General features: G+C 34.2%; 2 protein-coding genes across 9 annotated transcripts in view; both read right to left on the bottom strand.

Annotated features, from left to right (window-relative positions):
* pot (zona pellucida domain protein papillote) overlaps positions 1-6,025 on the bottom strand; it is a 71,645-nt gene extending 65,620 nt beyond the window's left edge. For 3 of the 4 annotated variants that reach the window (XM_090119348.1, XM_090119351.1, XM_090119350.1), the window contains exon 1: positions 5,869-6,025. The gene's annotated coding sequence lies outside the window, so the exon portion shown is untranslated. Of the gene's footprint in view, positions 1-5,613; positions 5,747-5,868 lie in introns of those variants that run through there. The other variant, XM_090119349.1, reaches the window with a different exon arrangement.
* Positions 6,026-7,223: 1,198 nt separating this feature from the next.
* Positions 7,224-18,426, bottom strand: LOC149909354 (casein kinase II subunit beta). Of its 5 annotated transcripts, none has more exons than XM_090119340.1 (8): positions 18,300-18,426; positions 17,996-18,215; positions 17,795-17,897; positions 16,947-17,046; positions 16,477-16,568; positions 13,743-13,932; positions 13,114-13,214; positions 7,224-7,364 (listed from the first exon to the last, which is right to left on the bottom strand). In XM_090119340.1, the coding sequence occupies exons 2-8, from the start codon at positions 18,065-18,067 to the stop codon at positions 7,333-7,335; spliced, it is 690 nt and encodes a 229-aa protein (XP_089975466.1). In that variant the 5' UTR covers positions 18,068-18,215; positions 18,300-18,426; the 3' UTR covers positions 7,224-7,332. The 5 variants fall into 5 exon arrangements, with proteins under 5 accessions (XP_089975466.1, XP_089975464.1, XP_089975467.1 ...); XM_090119338.1 differs by having other exon boundaries at positions 17,996-18,071; XM_090119341.1 differs by having other exon boundaries at positions 17,996-18,161; positions 18,300-18,421.
* Between the last annotated feature and the right edge of the window lie 262 nt (positions 18,427-18,688).

The following is an 18,688-nucleotide window of genomic DNA, read 5'->3' as shown; positions in this document are numbered from 1 at the left end:
ATAATAATAATTGCCAGAGATAAGACAACTATAACCACTGAAAAAAAAGAAATTTAAACTTTGGTTCCAAATTCGAATACTATTCGTTCTCCGTCATTTCCCATCATACGTCAAACGCACAAATTCCCGCCATTTACCCGTGATTTTACCGCGAACGTAGGAGAGGCGGAACAAGCGCATTCCACTGCGGACCTGTGAACGGTAGGTGTACTTAGAATTTCTGAATGGCCTAGGAACCCATTAACGGGCCCTGTACCTACGATAATGTAGAAGCATGCCTGTCGAAATGGCGCGTTGCACTATCGTTGCTATAGCAACGCGATACCGTATACAATCGTTTGGAAATGTGGTCCGTAAAATCTAAAAGCCTCTAAAAGCTATAAGGAACTCCAGATTTTATCCAACGTTTTACATTGTAAGTACTTAATGTGATATTTCGATAGAAACGGTGTTCCTAATGGCTAGCTTACGAGTTACGACCTACGTCAGCTATAAATTATACATTATATTTTATTGATCAAGAATAATTCATTATCTTCTTATATATAAAATTCTCGTGTCACAATGTTAGTCTGCATACTCCTCCGAAACGGGTGGACCGATTCTCATGAAATTTTCTGTGCATATCGGGTAAGTCTGAGAATCGGCCAACATCTATTTTTCATATGTACCACGGGCGAAGCCGGGGCGGGCCGCTAGATTAAGTATAAATGTATTAAATTATTTTTTTTATGTATCAGATTAACGATTGCATAAACAACATGAGAGCATAAAGCAAACCCTTTAGGAAAGTCGGCAACTTTTGTGTTTTCAAATAGACCGGGAGATACTGACACAAAATTTCGAGTCATTTGTAACAAGGATGGCGGTTCTACAGGGGTCTTAGTACGCAATGACAAAAAGAAAAATGATGGTGTGAACGCTGGTACCGGTGTCTTAGTCGCGTGGGCGTTTGTCGAACTCGTCGGAAAAATAGCGAAAGTCAAACGATTTGTAACACAAAAATTTTAGAATTTACCGATAGCCCATAAAAAAGTAGTAGGCGGTAGTGTCATGCCATACTTTTCCGGTGTGACTTACAGCCCGCCATACCGACGCGAATGTGTTGATTTAAATAAAACAATCATTCAACCATTTGTACCAGGCTAACTTTTGCACAGGTAACTATCGTCGTGCAGCCATTTACGAAAATCGCCATGCCATACTTTTCGGACGATTCCAAATGGTCGCCATACCGCCGAAAATCTGCAAAAAATTTTTATTTCGCCAAACTTTTTGTACCAGTATTGCATTTGGATTTTTGGAGAGTATTTGATAAAATGTGACCATTATTATATTTGCCATACTTCTAGTAGGGGGAAAAAGTGCTGTTATACTTGAAAACTTAATTTATTATTAATTTATATAAGTGAGGATTTCCAACACTTAGATCTTTGAAATTTTGTATTTATATTTGTTGATCCTCAAACTTACAGGAAAAATAAGTGCCATACTGTTACAAATCGTTTGACTTTCGCTATTTTCCGACGAGTTCGACTAACGCTCACGCGACTAAGCCGCCGGTACCAGCGTTCACGCCATCGTTTTTCTTTTTGTCATTGCGTACTAAGACCCCTGTAGAACCGCCATCCTGTTACAAATGACTCGAAATTTTGTGTCAGTATCTCCCGGTCTAAAATGTCAACAATGAGTAAATACATTGGTATAAAGCTGAGTTTCCATCAAAGGAAATTTAACTACCTTTGTGATGTCAACATTTTGTTTGGTTACACAGGTTGGTTACAAGTTTGAACAGTGAACTCTCCCGGCAAGCTTATTATAATTATTTTTAACGATGCAGATGTCGTTAACAATAAATGCTTAGGTCATAAATTAATGTATTAACAAAGGTATTTTAAATATTGGAGCAGTAAATTTTAAATGCAGTGTAAACTGATGAGTTATGTTCAGGATTACCGAATGTTAGTGTCGGGTGATTATAACACCTCCATGTGGGGCATTAACCTTATTCGATATTCTATATTAATATTATCTTATATACAGGGTGTACCAAAAAGTAGTGATGAACGGAAGCTGAGAGGTAGAGGACCTAGAGGGCTATCCGAATCACCCCCATGTATGTTATGCGATTTTTTGTATTTTCGGAGTTATGACGTTTTTTTCAATTTTTCACCTATCGCCGAGTACGATGATATTTTCACTCATGCTGACGTCAATGATTGCGGAAGATGCTTGATTTTTTTTGTGTGCTAAGCTGAAAGATAGGCCAATTCAGTATGGTAACATTTACTATCGTTAGATCTTTGAATGGAATAAAAAAAAGAATTAAATGGCAAGAAAGATAAAATTACCCAGTATGTTCACCACTTCAAGGGCCCGTAAAAAATAAAATCACCTAAAAAAAGTTTTCCGTTCGACTTTTAAAAACTTGCTCTATCTATCAGATAGCTACCCTGAAAATTTCATTTTATTATTCAGAAGGCTTCAATCGAAAAATTTAAATCTAAATGTGGTAAGTGCAAAAATTGAATTAACATGATGATCATTAAAACCAATAAATAGGTGTTTAATTACCAGAAATTTTTAAAATAACCACGCTGTTGCTCAATGCAAGTGCGACATCACCGTAAAAAGTTGCCTTTTAAATGTCTGAATGCCCTTTTATCATTTTTAATGGTTTCTTCTGCTACTATGAATTTCCGGGTTATTTCGTCCAAATTGTGGCAGTCTCTCGTCTTTGTAGTATCCCCACGGAAAAAAATCAATAGGGTTTATGTCCGGGGACCGTGCAGGCCAGGCTAAAGGGCAAAGATACCCTGAAACATGGATTGGTCGTTGCAGCCTGCGCATGCGCCGGTGTCGCCTGCCTTAAAGCCTGGCCTCCACGGTCCCTCGACCTAAACCCCCTTGATTTGTTTCAATGGGAATACTAAAAAGACCTCGGTTACTTGAGAGAATGCCACAATTTGGACGAAATAACCCGGAAATTCATAGTAGCAGAAGAATCCATTAAAAATGATAAAAGGGCATTCAGACATTTAAAAGACAACTTTTTACGGTGATGTCGCACTTGCATTGAGCAACAGCGGGGTTATTTTAAAAATTTCTGGTAATTAAACACCTATTTATTGGTTTTAATGATCATCATGTTAATTCAATTTTTGCACTTACCACATTTAGATTTAAATTTTTCGATTGAAGCCTTCTGAATAATAAAATGAAATTTTCAGGGTAGCTATCTGATAGATATAGCAAGTTTTTAAAAGTCAAACGGAAAACTTTTTTTAGGTGATTTTATTTTTTTACGGGCCCTTGAAGTGGTGAACATACTGGGTAATTTTATCTTTCTTGCCATTTAATTCTTTTTTTTATTCCATTCAAAGATCTAACGATAGTAAATGTTACCATACTGAATTGGCCTATCTTTCAGCTTAGCACACAAAAAAAAATCAAGCATCTTCCGCAATCATTGACGTCAGCATGAGTGAAAATATCATCGTACTCGGCGATAGGTGAAAAATTGAAAAAAACGTCATAACTCCGAAAATACAAAAAATCGCATAACATACATGGGGGTGATTCGGATAGCCCTCTAGGTCCTCTACCTCTCAGCTTCCGTTCATCACTACTTTTTGGTACACCCTGTATAAAATTCTCGTGTCACAATGTTAGTCTGCATACTCCTCCGAAACGGGTGGACCGATTCTCATGAAATTTTCTGTGCATATCGGGTAAGTCTGAGAATCGGCCAACATCTATTTTTCATATGTACCACGGGCGAAGCCGGGGCGGACCGCTAGTTATATATATTACTACGGCGTTACTCACGTGCATTTGTCTTATTGCACGACCAAATGCATATATCCAACTTTACTAAATTTTATACAAATCCTCACGTAAAAAACATTCAGATTACTCACAGTAATTCATTTTATTTCTACCTATAATTTTAGTTTCCTGTGATTACTATTTAAGTGCACAAACCCTTAAAAAATTAACAATTTATCTTTCATAACAGAACAACTTAAAATAATTTAAAATGCTCCACTGCACAGATCAACAATTTATATTTGGCGGTTTATTCAAAAAATGTGGAATTTGAAAATAGAAACATTCTTGGCACGTTACGATTAGAAAACCATTATAAGATGATATAAGCATTTCAAAGTAATAATAATTAAAATATAACTTTCTTCTTAAATGTTTCGAGTTTCGGACAAGTTCTTACATTAGATACGAGTTTCTTGATACCCACTTCAACGTAAAAACTAAAAAGAATAAACTTCAAAAAAATAATATTATCTATGATTGTATAGTACCTATTTTATGCACATTTTATATATTATATTCTGTCATATTATGTTTATGTAAGTTGTATTTAATATGTGTAGGTAACCTATAATCACTATAAAGTTTAAGTTTACTGACAAGAAAATTAAAGATCATACAAATAAATTTTAATCCCCCTTTAGCCCGTTAAAAAGTAACATACTCAACTCTATTTCCAAAATGCGTTAGAACTTTTAGTCAACAATTATTTACAATGGATCATCCATAGTCCCTCTTAATTGCCCGCCTAAAAATATCGTCTAACAAAACGCGTGTTATAAGAGTAGAGGCTCACATCCTGCGCTATTGTTCAAGCCCAAATGATCATTATCTGTGCAATTAATCCGAATACCACTTAATAACGTCTGAGATCACACGTTTTTTACTCCTAGAGTCGTTTAAATTTATTTATGTGAGAGTCATATTATTTATTTTCATTTATAGTGAAAATAATTTTCTAATTTCGAAACTGCGCGAACAATAATTAATGTTTTTTTTTCCACCAGATTATTATTTATTTATTATTCTACCTAAATAATTATATTATGTATTGTATTAGTTACCTATAGGTACACATTTAAAATTTGACATTTTTTTTATATTTATTTCAATTCATACAGGATGTTCTGAAATTCCTTGAACCTACTTAAGCTGCTAAGCACTGAAAAAATAAACAACACTTGAAAAATATACCTTCTTCGTGCGCAGTCGGGTAATTTAAATAACAGAACCATCAGTAAGGCCTCTGATAGATTGTGCCAACCATTACGCAATACAGGTAGGTATACCAATATTGGGCAATCCCAATGTACACTCACATCAAGTGTAATATTCACGAGTCAAGTCCTTTCTAGAACTGGTTTATTTCACAATGGTGGAAAAGCTCTATCTATACTAATATTATTAAGAGGAAAGGTTTGTATGTATGTATGGTTTTCACGCATAAACTACTGGACCGATTTTGATGAAATTTGGCCCAGATAATCTTTAGACCCTGAGAAAGAACATAGGCTACCTTTTATTGCGAAATATGTACCACGCGCGAAGCCGGGGTGGACCGCTAGTGTATTCATAATTTAGTAGATTACTATCTATTAAAATTCGCTACAATTTGCATTCTAAATCATATTGAATAAATAACAAACAACTAAACATATCTTGGTCTGTAAATCATTAACTTTATGAAAAGCGTCGATCGCAAGTCAGACATTTTCCCGATGAAAAACTCGCGACACTGCGCTCAGCAAATAGAACTTTGCAATCATAGACTAAAGTACAACTTACCTATGTATTGTTACAACACAGCTGCAGCTATCTCACAACGGAATCGTTTATTCTAACAGGAATCTAATTGCGCGCTCATGCATAACAAACAACTCTGATATTATTTACAATAAAACCTTCATTTGAAAAACCTTCTATTGACTTATTGGCGAACACGCACGCAAACTTATCAATGAATAGGTACATTTATTAACAGTTCAAAGCTAGTTCCCACAAGAATATGTTGTAAATCATACGTATAAACTGTTAACCAACCTCTTTCGTCGTCTGATGTGCGGGTCCAAAATTGCGTTGCAATTAAAAAATAAACAATCACAGAACTATTATGAAACACTATAACGGCACGTTGACAGTAAGGCGCGGAGTTGGCGGCGCTGAGCGACGTGCGCGCGCGCTGACGGTTCGACACAGACTGACGATGGAACAAGATTATGCAGTGAACGTAATGACCTTCCTGCCCACAAGACTGGCCAAAACCTCTTTTCCTTGTGACTCCATATAGAGAAAATGACATTTATCAAAAAAAATAAAAGAGCACCAGATTTGCCAATACTTTTAATACCAAATGAATAGAGCGGAGTGTAGAGCGGTGAGCTTTTTTCACAGTTACACGAAGTCTGAGAAAAGCAAATATTTGCTGTTGTAGTGTGATCGATATTTGAGAAAGGAATCCAGATTTCAGATATCGGGAAGTTTATTTTTCCTAACTAATTTTGAACTGGTCAAACTACTGTTGCTCTATATGCTAAAAGAAAATAGTACATAAGTTACTTACTTTCTCTAACTCATCTTCATTTCCTTCAATTCTTCATCCACAATTACCTTATCGTTAAAATCTGCTGCTGCATTGCTATTACATCCATGTTAGATTGTCTGAAGGTAGAGTTCCCTTTAGAAAGAAATTGTCTCCGAAACTTCGCCTATAATAATTATTAATTATCTTCTGACTCATAAACCACGGCATAGAATATTGGTAGGGTAGTAGGTTCACTGAATGAAATAAGAGATAGGTAAGTTTCTTCCGAATTCTTATGAAAAATGACATCTGTAAACCGATACTCTCTTAAGTTTATAGCTTTTTTCTCAACTTTAAAAAAAATAAGAAAAATAAAAAGTTCAATAAGTGTTACTATACACAACTGCTTTTCTTTTTTTATAATTAAAGTGAAACTTTTAATACATCGCATCGTCTCAAACTTTTTGGTCTGTGTAGCGCATGTCGCGTAACGGTCGAACCGTACGATAATTATCGTACAAATACGATAATTTTGTGCCTAAGTTTCACTTTTACAGTGGTTTCATAAAACCACACAACATTTTTTCTGTGATAAATCTCGTATCATAAGCCAGCTCTACTTTAAATATTATCAACTAGCAGTCAACCCTAGCCATTTTACTTTTTTCTCTCCCTATGAACCATCCTCATACTTCAAGGTATATTATAAAAAAAGAATATTCGAAATCGGTTCAGCTGTTATCGAGATTTGCGCTTAGCAAAACATTTAGCGATTCATTATAATTATATACTAAAGATATTTCTCAAAATTATACTACGGTACAATAACTTTCACTAAAAACTGAAACTAAGGATCAACATTAACAACCCAAAATAAACATAAATAACTTTATTCCAATTAAAAAACAATCTCATTAAAAAGTAACTTCAATAAATATTATTGTTCTTTGCTAGCGTTACCGTTGTTTTCTTGATAACGTTATTCATTTGGGGAGGTTTGCTGCTGTCTTCGTCTCTGCAGTAAACAAGACACTGTTAGCACAGATTATTAATATAATACTATACTAGTACTATAGTATAGGTTAGGTTTTTCTTTTTTTTTATTCACAGAACAAAAAAATAAAAAAATTTATCATTTTTTTTTAAATTTTGAGTAAGTAATTGAAAAATACTACTTTATACATATTATAAAGTATAAACCATAACTATCACATACGCAAAAATTTTGGATAGGAATAGCAAAACGCAGCGGTTTCTTCAATATAAAAATTAAAAATGTATAAGACTACTAGCGCCATCGCGCGGTTTCCCTCGCAGGCGAACCAGCGGACGAAATCTATAGTCATATTGTGTTTTTCTGGTAGAGCTTTCGTACCACATCACTGCGAAGTATGTATAATCAAAATCCGTTCAGTGATTTTCTAAATTACTAAATTTAATTTAAGTGTAGCGCAATGTAAAAAAGTAAACAGTCATCGGAACTTACAACGTAGAATTGTAATACATATTAAAATTTACATAAAAATATACTAGCTATACCCCGCGGTTTTACGCGCATTACTTTGCTCCTATAAGTCTAAGCGTGATGATAATATGATATATTAATAGCTTATAGTCTTCTTTTATTCATGGACTATCTAACAGCGAAATAATTTTTCAAATCGGACCAGTGGTTTCTGAGATTAACGCGTTCAAGCAAACACACAAACTCCTCAGCTTTATAAGTAAAGATTATTAAGCATCGGTGGGCTCAAAACCTATTTCAATATGTTTAGTGTGTTCAATATGTGTACAGGCTGAAAATCAGCGCTGCGAGCGTGGATTCTCAGCAAATACTGAACTTGGTTTTCTTTTATAATATAAGTGGATAATGGCATAGCTGTGATTGTTACAAGCGTGATTATTTTTATAAACATCTACTATTACTGCTACTTTATCATTACTACATATTAATTCAAAATGATGAAGTTAGGAGTGCACATTGCACGTGTGTAAGCCGCCATGATCAAAAATCTAGACTTCCTAAATTTTATGAAGGTAAATATTATTATTAATTATTATATTGTCATAGCTATGATTCCTTTTGGCTGCGTTTCCATCAGAGATGTGCGAGAATGTATAGCGAGGAATGTACTTGTAAAGAACCAATAGTATCGCTTCAAACGCTAAATGAATCGCACATCTCTTGTGGAAACACAGCCTAATCAAATTAAATTAAATCAAATTTAAATAGTGTTATCTCTGTAACGTTAACTATATTCGTATTACAAAATATTAAAGTCCAATAAAATATGCCAAATTCTTTGCCCTAAGCGAATTTCTGTTTACAATAATTTAATATAGTAATAATACAAGTGTAATAGATGCGACAATTTGAAAACCTTATCCCCAATATTAATATTTTACCCAAGGAAAGCATGCAGGATTTTGGTAAAATTAAAAAAGACCATATTTCTAGTATTATTTTTATTTATCATTACGTAACCAGTACATTAACGTAAAAATTGTCGCCCTTAAACAAATGCTTTCTTTGAGAGAGACAAAGAAAAAAAAATATTTGCTTTATAATACTAATATATGTAACTTATATTTTACGGGTATAAAAATTACAACATCTATGTAAGAATTTTAGATGTAATATGATATATTATCGAAGTGCATTACCAAGTTTTAAAACGTGAATTTATGTCAAAAACTTTGAATTCATAACCTAAAACACCGTTTAGCCCCAAAGTCAAACGCCAAATATTAAAATTTTTACTATCTGCTATAAAAACGACTCAAAAACATTTCAAATTCATCTGTAATGGTACGTTAATATCGAATTAAAAAGCAATTAAATAAAAGAAAATTACCCCTAATCTATATGGAAAATTTTGTCGTCATTTAGTTTTTATTATTCCTAACCTAATTAATCGATGCGGCTTAACTTTAAAATCAATAACTTCGACTCTTGTATAATTTCATTAAAACAATTATATTGCAGCCATAACTAAACATACACACACAAAAATTTCACACATATTATGTATACTGAATCATGCGTTATTCAGACATAAAGGCCTATTCAATTAGAGCGGTATCCCGATGGGCACGCGATTATAGCAAAATGACACTAAACTTAAATCAAAACTAGAATGGATGAAATATTACTCTAACTAAACTCATTCTACTGAGGGTAGTTCCAACTTTATTCGCCTGTAGTAAAATGAATCTGCAAATTCCTAATGGGCCCTATTCACAAGCGTTAGGCGAGTAGAGGCAATCACGATAGTGTAGGTCTAAATGTCTATGATCCGCCATCATAGATGTTTATTCATAATCGCCGTAATGGCGGCAAATATCGACAATCTTTTGTTGGGCCAACGCTGCCCATTGTGAAGAGGGCCGGTTAGATGTGCACCATTGATTTAAATACAGTAAATAGCGCGTGAAGGCTTCAACAGAAGGCCAGTGAAGGACTATGTCTTTTTAAAACGCTTTTATTAGTTTTTATCAAATATCATTTATGAACAAAATGCCTATGACAACTTGCCTATCAAAGTGTTGCTATTTTCAGTATAATCAAAGGTGAAGGTTGATGTTAATTCGGATCTCGTACATATAGGTCAATTAAGGAAAGCTGGCATGTTCACAGTACTCACACTTATGCAATTTCACTTACAGTATGTTCAAAAATAAATGCGACTCTAGTTTCATTTTAGACTTGAATTGTAAAATGGTGCGTTGTAGATAAATATATGCAAATATAATTATGAAAGCTCTCATAATTTACCTGTAAAATTATAATTTAAAAGTAAATCAATTGATGAAGTAATTATTTATTCTAATAATAATCAATTGGATAAAAGTATTAATAATCATTCAATTATCAAATAATAATTAAATTTCAGGTCATAAAAACAATACAAATTACACGTGTACGCTCACTCCCAATCCCAACACACGGATGGTTGTTTTGATAATGATTTAAATAACGGACGTCTTCTGCAGTTGCGGAGCAGTCTTGTCCTGACTTTCGTCGAGTAAAGATATCTAAGAAATATTATATGTATTTGTAGTAAGTACGTAATACCTACCAATACGCGCTAACAAATATGTGTTACATGTTTATTGTATAATTTTCACATTATTGGTTTTAAACTCAAACTCAAACATTTATACAATTAGACTTCTTCTAGAAGCACTTTTGAATCGTCATAACAGTTTAACAGTTTTAACATTTACCACCAATTCAGAAAGCAGTATCTATAGAGAAGAAGAAGAATCTATTTTATGATAATCGTAATCTTCTACTTCACTGAAACTTTCATCGCTCGAAGAACTCGCCGTCGGAATTTCTTAATGTTATTATAAATGAGTCAGTGGAATTATCTACTTTTAGTTCTAATTGAATATATTTTTCCTCATGTTCTCGCGTCTTTCTCCAAACGTCACTAAACATATCCAGACTAATAGCATTTGCTTCCTTTCTAAATAATTCTTCCACAGTTTTCAAGTTAAAGTTCACATTTTGTGATGCTAATTAAAGGGAAAGAATTATGCCCCATAGTAACTCTATTGGGTTGAGTTCTGGATGGTATGGTGGACGGCACAATACACTATGTCCATGATCTTTGAGGATTGCATCAAGTAAAAATTGTGTATAGTTTGGCTTATTTTTTTCTCTGATTATTAATTAGTAATTTGATTTTTGAAAAAAAAAAGCCGATTTTAGTCAAAATTTATATTTTTAAGTATAACAAGATCCTTATCATCTAAATTTCCACCTTGGTGAGAAAAATTGACATTTCTAATGAAAATGAACAAAAAATTAAATTATTTTATTAAATACTAGCTTCCGCCCGCGACTCCGTCCGCGCGGATGTCGGTCTTCGCGTGGATGGTCTCCATTTTGATTAACTCTGACAATGACATCTTATAAATATCTATTGGACCCAAATACGGATAGGCCTACAATAATACGCAACGTGTGTTCGCGGTTCTACAGAACAACGTCTATGGATAAAACTGAAAAATTAAGATTAATTTTTTTTCTACGTATTTTTCCAGGATAAAAAGTATCCTATTTTACGCCCAGGATAATAAGGTATAATTATACCAAGTTTCATCGAAATCGAACCGTTAGTTTTCACGTGATGTCTTCACATACAGACAGACAGACAAAAAATTTTTTAATCACATATTTGGGTTTGGTATCGATCCAGTAACACCCCCTGCTATTTATTTTTTCAATATTTTCAATGTACAGAATTGACCCTTCTACAGATTTATTATATGTATAGATGTAAAATAGTCTATAATTCTTCCATTTACTGTATCACAAAATTCTTCATAGATTTTTAGATATTCGTACTACACCAATTACATCACCCTGTATTTATAAACAATTGCAAAATATGACACATACATAGGCCGGGAGATACTGACACAAAATTTCGGGTCATTTGTAACAGAATGGCGGTTCTACAAAGGTCTTATTACGCAATGACTAAAAGAAAAATGATGGTCACAACGCTGGTACCAGCGGACTAGTCGCGTGGGCGTTAGTCGAACTCGTCGGATAAATAGCGAAAGTCAAACGATTTGTAACACAAAAATTTTTGAATTTACCGATAGCCCATAAAAAAGATGTAGGCGGTAGTGCGGTTTGGAATCGGAATCGGAATTGGAATTTGGAAGCGGTTTGGAATCGTCCGAAAAGTATGGCATGGCGATTTTAGTAAATGGCTGCACGACGATGGTTAACTGTGCAAAAGTTAGCCCGGTACAAATGGTTGAATTGTTTTTTTAAATTAACGCATTCACGTCGGTAAGGCGGACTGTAAGTCACATCGTAAAAGTATGGCATGACACTACCGCCTACATCTTTTTTAAGGGCTATCGGTAAATTCTAAAAGTTTTTGTGTTACAAATCGTTGGACTTTCGCTATTTATCCGACGAGTGTGACCAACGCCCACGCGACTAGTCCACCGGTACCAGCGTTCTGACCATCATTTTTCTTTTTGTCATTGCGTACTAAGACCCCTCTAGACCGCCATCCTGTTACAAATGACCCGAAATTTTGTGTCAGTATCTCCCGGCCTAACATGTGCAATGTGTAAATGTGTTGACGTTCCAGCTCTTCTTAATATAGGTATAAGTGAACATATTGAGTGTATTACGACATCGTGTCAAAGATACAGTTCCCTTTTATGTAGATTTAGGAAGTATTGCAACTAATCAAACTTGGATATATCCGTATGTACCTTTTTGTTGATCATGCAAGAGTTCAAGAGATAAATTCTACAGGCAAAACTGATTAGGATTTTAGGACACAAGTCATACGATGTAAATAATGAATGATTAGTTTATTATTTCAATATTTTAGGGGTAAGTAACATTTAGAAACATAATTATTGAATTAAAGTATTTTAATTATTATAAGATTGATAGAAATAGAAATCAAAAAGAACTTCATTGCCATAAAAAAAAATCTACGAAACTGCAATATCGTGAATCGTGATGTATATCCACCAAAACATAACCTAAGTTATACATCAATCCGTCTCATTCGCTCTTACGACGCAAACATAAGAGCGAAAGAGAACACCAACCATAGACAATCTTCTACATTTTGTATAACATTGAACTATTCGAATCGAGCGCAACAATGAACTGTCAAAAAACTAATTTTTCCTTCAGATTTAAACAATAAAACATATCTCGTTATTATTTAGCTTTATTAGCTTCATTATCGCTAGGTGTGTGTACTAGCGTTTACCGTTGTTATACGAGAGTGTACGCAGGGACGAGCGCTTGAGTCCAGCGGCCGCTTGCAGTTGGATCTGATAGGCCAGCGGGTGGATCTTGAAGCCGTATAGTCTGTAAACAAAGAGACACGAATCAATATGAAGTCATATAAAACCGAGAGAATAGAACAAATTCATATATATTTTTTAATATAAATTTTCAAAGAATAGAAAAAATTCGTGCACGAGACGGGATTCGAACCGCCGGAGCAATCGAATTTATTCTCTCTTTCAATTTTATATGTCTAAGGGAGACATAATTATTACTTACAAATTTTTTCTAATCTTTAAAAAAATATATTTATAAAACATTTGAATCCCATAAAATAGCAAATTTAAAAAAATTATTTGAATTGATTACATGATAGTCACAGTCAAATATTTTACTTCAGATAAAATTATCTATGGCTTTAGGCAGTGTGTGAATTTCGATAATTAATTCCAAGTCTAACAACTGATGCGAAGCATGACGGGTCGGAATTAGATATTAAAATAACATTTACAGTGAAATCTCACTAATCGAAGTGTGCCAGATTATTGGAATGGTCAGATTACTGGATAAAATTCCCCCAATGCAGTATACTCTAGTATCGAGAATTACCTGGGCACAAACTGCGACGTAGGCCGGTGGGGTCTATAGTCGGGGTGCACCATGAACACCATGTGCGGGAAGCCGGTACCGAAGTAAGCGCCGTCTGTATGGTGGTGACGGGACGACTTGGGTGTGTACACGTCCATACACCGCGGGCAGTACAGCTTCACCATCGCCTCGCCGGGCACGTCTGACAATCCTGCGAGGTAACAACTTTATATCACTACATAGTCACACCCCGGACACTCCATACAAAATTATCGTTTTGACAGTCACACTGTAGAGACTGCAAATGTGTGTGTTAACGCTTTATGGTTGGCACATAATTATGTGACTAGCGTAAAAAAAAAATTCGCGTTTTTCTAATGAAATGAAATGAAATGAAATGAAATGAAATGAAATGAAATGAAATGAAATGATTTATTTGTATGAATTGTGGTTACAAAGCAAAGTTATAATAAATTTCACGTCCGCACAATTCGCCAACAATTGGCATACAAATATTTAAATTTTATAATTTAATCCGTCAGTCCTCGGATCACAGACACAATAGAAAGTCTATTGTGTCTCGGCCCGATCGGGCCGCTCGGTGGTCAATGGGTTAAACTAATTCACGTGAGTTATTATTTAAGCAATATATTATTTACATTAGTTCATTTTACATTATAATTTATAAATTATAATATAGCAATATGACAATTTGATTATTACATTCTATTACATTATAATTGATTTCTTACGTCAATTTTGTCAAGCTAGGTTAACATTTTTATTGTTTCGGTAATTATAATCTAAAAAATTCGTTTAAGGAATATAAACAGTGATTAATAAGCCACGCTTTTAATTTTTTGTGCATTAAATTTTTTGGTAGTTCCCTTATATGTTTTTGGTATATGGTTAAAAATCTTTACACACATTACACTTGCATTCTTTTGGTAGAGTGCTGAACGGCAGTTAGGCATCATTAAACGTGTGGGATCTCTTAGTCCCAGTATAGAGTGGTCTTTCATGCTTTTAAAAAGTTCACTATGTTTTTTGACAAATATACAAATTTCCAAAACGTATAATCCCGTGAGTGTTAAAAGATGGTGCTTTTTGAATAATGGTCGACAAGATTCTAAGGGACCAATATTGCACATAGCCCTTATACACCTCTTCTGTGCCAAGAATACATTTGTCACGTCCGTCGAGTTGCCCCAGAATATAATTCCATACCGTATCACAGATGTAACGTATCCGTAATATGCGGTAAGCGCAGCATTAAAGGACACTGTTTTTCGTAGTCTTCTTAATGCATAGACGAACTTATTTATTTTTCCAGTAATCATGTCACAATGTGCTTTCCAGTTGCAATTTTGATCTACATTTAACCCTAGGAACTTTATGTAATGTGTTTGTTCGATAGTATGGAATTTGTCCGTTACATTAAGAGGTGTATGTCGAGCTTTATAATTTGAAAATTGAATAAATTTTGTTTTAGTCATATTAGCCGATAGATTATTATCATTAAACCATGTCAATACTAATTCTAAATTTTTATTAATTGTCATGTTATAATTTATCTCTTTGTGATCGTCAGAATAAATTATTGAAATGTCATCTGCAAACAATATACACTTTTGGTCCATAATGTCAGGTAGGTCATTTATGTAAATTAAAAATAATAAAGGCCCCAATATGCTGCCCTGTGGCACACCGAAACTATTAGGTAAATAGGGGGACTTGTATGTAGTGAACTCTAGCTTGGTATTTATTTTATTTATTTCAACACTCTGTTGTCTCTGAAACAAATAATCATGAATCCATTCAAGAGCAGGACCTCTAATGCCATACTTCTCACATTTATATATAAGTAGTTTGTGGTCCACAAAGTCAAAAGCTTTTGACATGTCGAAGAAGATTGATGCAACAGGAATTTTATTATTAATGCATCTCGTTACTTCCTCAATTAAATAGAACGTAGCCAATGCAGTAGATTTATTTGCTTGAAACCCTGTTTTCTGATGAAATACATCCGTAAACAGCACAATATTTAACCATTTTCTACGAAAAACGATAATCACAAATCCAAAATAATAAAATTACTTTTAGTCAATTTGATTAATGTTGTCAATCTTCGTTGCGTATCGTCCTTTCAGAAAAATGCGGGCCATCTATTGCGTGATCGCGCGGGGTGAGGTAAGTATTTAATTTTGGCGGTAGGCGGAGAGTCCGTTCTGTAGCGTTTAGCTACTATTATGTATTCTGTGCTTAAAGCTTAAAATCTACAAAACGATTTTGGTGCAGTTTATAATAGATAAGAGTAGTTCTCGACCCACCCCATGTACACTTATACCTGACTTGAAAGATATGATAGGTTAATATCTGAGTTTATAGTAGGAATGTGGATGCTTGAGTTTATAGCTGGCTCTTCTCCAAGAAAAACTAGTGTCTGAACTATATTAAATAATTTTGATGTATTATGATTGTACGGGCTAGCCGTACATCCTGACCGAGCGCTTTACACGAGCCGCGAGCGCAGACCAACTGGGTGAAGATGTTCTTGTCACCATAACGAAATAGGATCGTGTAAATGTGATTAATGTGATTCATAAGAGCACCTAAGAGTCTGATTGCTTTTACTAGTTTTTACCAAGTATATGGCATACTTCAAAAATCATATCGCACACATACACATTTTATATAAAATAAAATTATCAAACATAATATGAAGAAGTATGGACTTCTTTTAAGTTTAACTTACCAATAGGCAGCATAGGCTGACATTCACAGTACACTCTTGGACAGTGACCAAAGTCACCAGTTTGGAACTTCTCTAGCATTTGACCAATTCCTCTGAAAGAGAAACAAATTTTCAAGATATAAGAGCACTGTTTAATTTCTTAATTTGAATCAAAAATGCAAAAGGAAGAAGTCAGTATGTACAGTGTACACACAGATTAAGTCTAAAAGTCACCATAGTGAGACTGACTGCTTGAATCCGCAACGCGCGGTGAACTAGACATTCATTCCGCGGTCGCGACTGCTCGAGCAGTTATGTGTACGGCAGACATAACTGCTCGAGCAGTCGCGACCGCTTCAAGCCGTCAACTGCGCGGTTCGTAGAGACAGCCCGAGCAGTCAACAACCGACAGCTCAAGCTCAGACATTAACTGCTCGAGCAGCCCGTGTCAGCTCTAAGATCTTCCATAGATTTGATCTTAAGTTAATTACCTGCTAGTTAAAATATATCTGGCATGTATTAATCCATATAGCATTTCAGAGGCTTGCTCAACAAGCTCCGATTGATTTGGGTTTTCTTCCAATCCATCATCTAAAAATATTCTCAAATTAATGTTGTATATGACAAATGAATAATTAGAAATTGAGCTGTTTTTTATAGTGATTGTTAATGACGTTTCTAATGAGATATTGTAAATAATGACATTTTTTCTGATTACATTGCAAATGCAGGCTGCTACCAGATTTATGAGAGTAATGTACTGAGTATTGCACATATTGAAAAGGTCTAAAACAAACTATAAAAGCATATCATTTCAATGAATATTTTCGAAGAGATTACAGATTTAAAAATTTCGGGAGTATTTAGTATCGGCATTGCACCTGTGCGAAGCCAGGGCAGGTCACTTGTATATAAGTAAATAGTTGTTGTTACCTATTATCTGGAAGGAATGAGGAATGAAAATTCTACAGAAGAGAATAAAATATTTACTTGGTATCTAGTATGTTAAAACAGTACAACAAACTCAATGCATATTATGACAAACTAGCTTCCGCCCACGACTTTGTATGTGCATCCTCTTTTTTTCCCCGTTCCCGCAAGAATTTCGGGAAATCCTTTCTTAGCGGATTCTTAGGTCCTAACATCTACCTGCATGCCAAATTTCAGCCCGATACGTCCAGTGGTTTGGGCTGTGCGTTGATAGATCACTATATCAGTCACCTTTGAGTTTTATTTAAATAGATAAATGTATAACCATCATAAAAAATGATGAATACATTGAAACTGTTATTCAATAGCATCATAATATGTCAACTATAGTACATTGAATTGTACTTACCAGGTTCTAAATCTAATATCATATCCAAGGCCTGTCTATAATGTGGTACTTGCTCATTGAGGCCTGTCAAGTTGAATTTATCACTTATATAGTCCTCATCCACCTAAAAAATAATAAATATTAATAATGTACTTTTATGTGAAATCATTTTAGCAAATACATTTATTTACTCGACAAAAGATAAATCATCTATGACTATACCTCGCAAAAGAATTCATTTCCTCTGAGTCCGCAGAACCATGTAATCCACGATACCTCCTCCGAGCTGCTCATTTTTCTTAAAAATAACAAGTTTCTATTAAATTTCTTGAAGTTTCGGCATCAATCAGAATTGAATAAAACAGCAGGCGTAGAGCTCGCAGCGTTTCTATGTTTTGACAAATATAACACCAAGTTTTAACTTTTTTACGTTAATTGATGCCTAAAACTAACTATGGATAAGAAATTCATATGATTGACACGCGTTTTATGCATATAAATTTCATATTTTACGCTAGAACCTCACCTTTTGGTACCTTGATTAGCCACGCTTGACGGGAGGAGATTCTGCCTCGGGATGAGGGAGAAATTTATTTTGATTTTGATGCTTGTTCGTGTTTCGTCTACATGCTCCTTGTCTATGGTAAAATTTCAAAGTAAAATAATTTTGAAATCACCATTTTAAAAATAGTAATAATTTAATAATCTTTTCTTTGGACAGGAATATAAAGGTTAAACGTATATTTTATAGTGCTGGCTTAGTTTTTATTTTGAATTGGAATAATAGCAATAGGTCAAAATATTTCCTGTATAAAATAAATATATTTAATATAATTAATACGTAATTAATACGTAAGTTAATATCAGAACCACCTAGTCCATTTAAATAACGTTCTACTTTGACAACAATTACAA

This window comes from Colias eurytheme, chromosome 3, assembly GCF_061535395.1.
Source record: "Colias eurytheme isolate Ceu_HAF_F1 chromosome 3, ilColEury1 Martin Lab GWU primary, whole genome shotgun sequence".
Lineage (NCBI taxonomy): Eukaryota > Metazoa > Arthropoda > Insecta > Lepidoptera > Pieridae > Colias > Colias eurytheme.
Note: the sequence above shows the minus strand (reverse complement) of the source record. Positions and strands in the feature narration are given on the sequence as shown.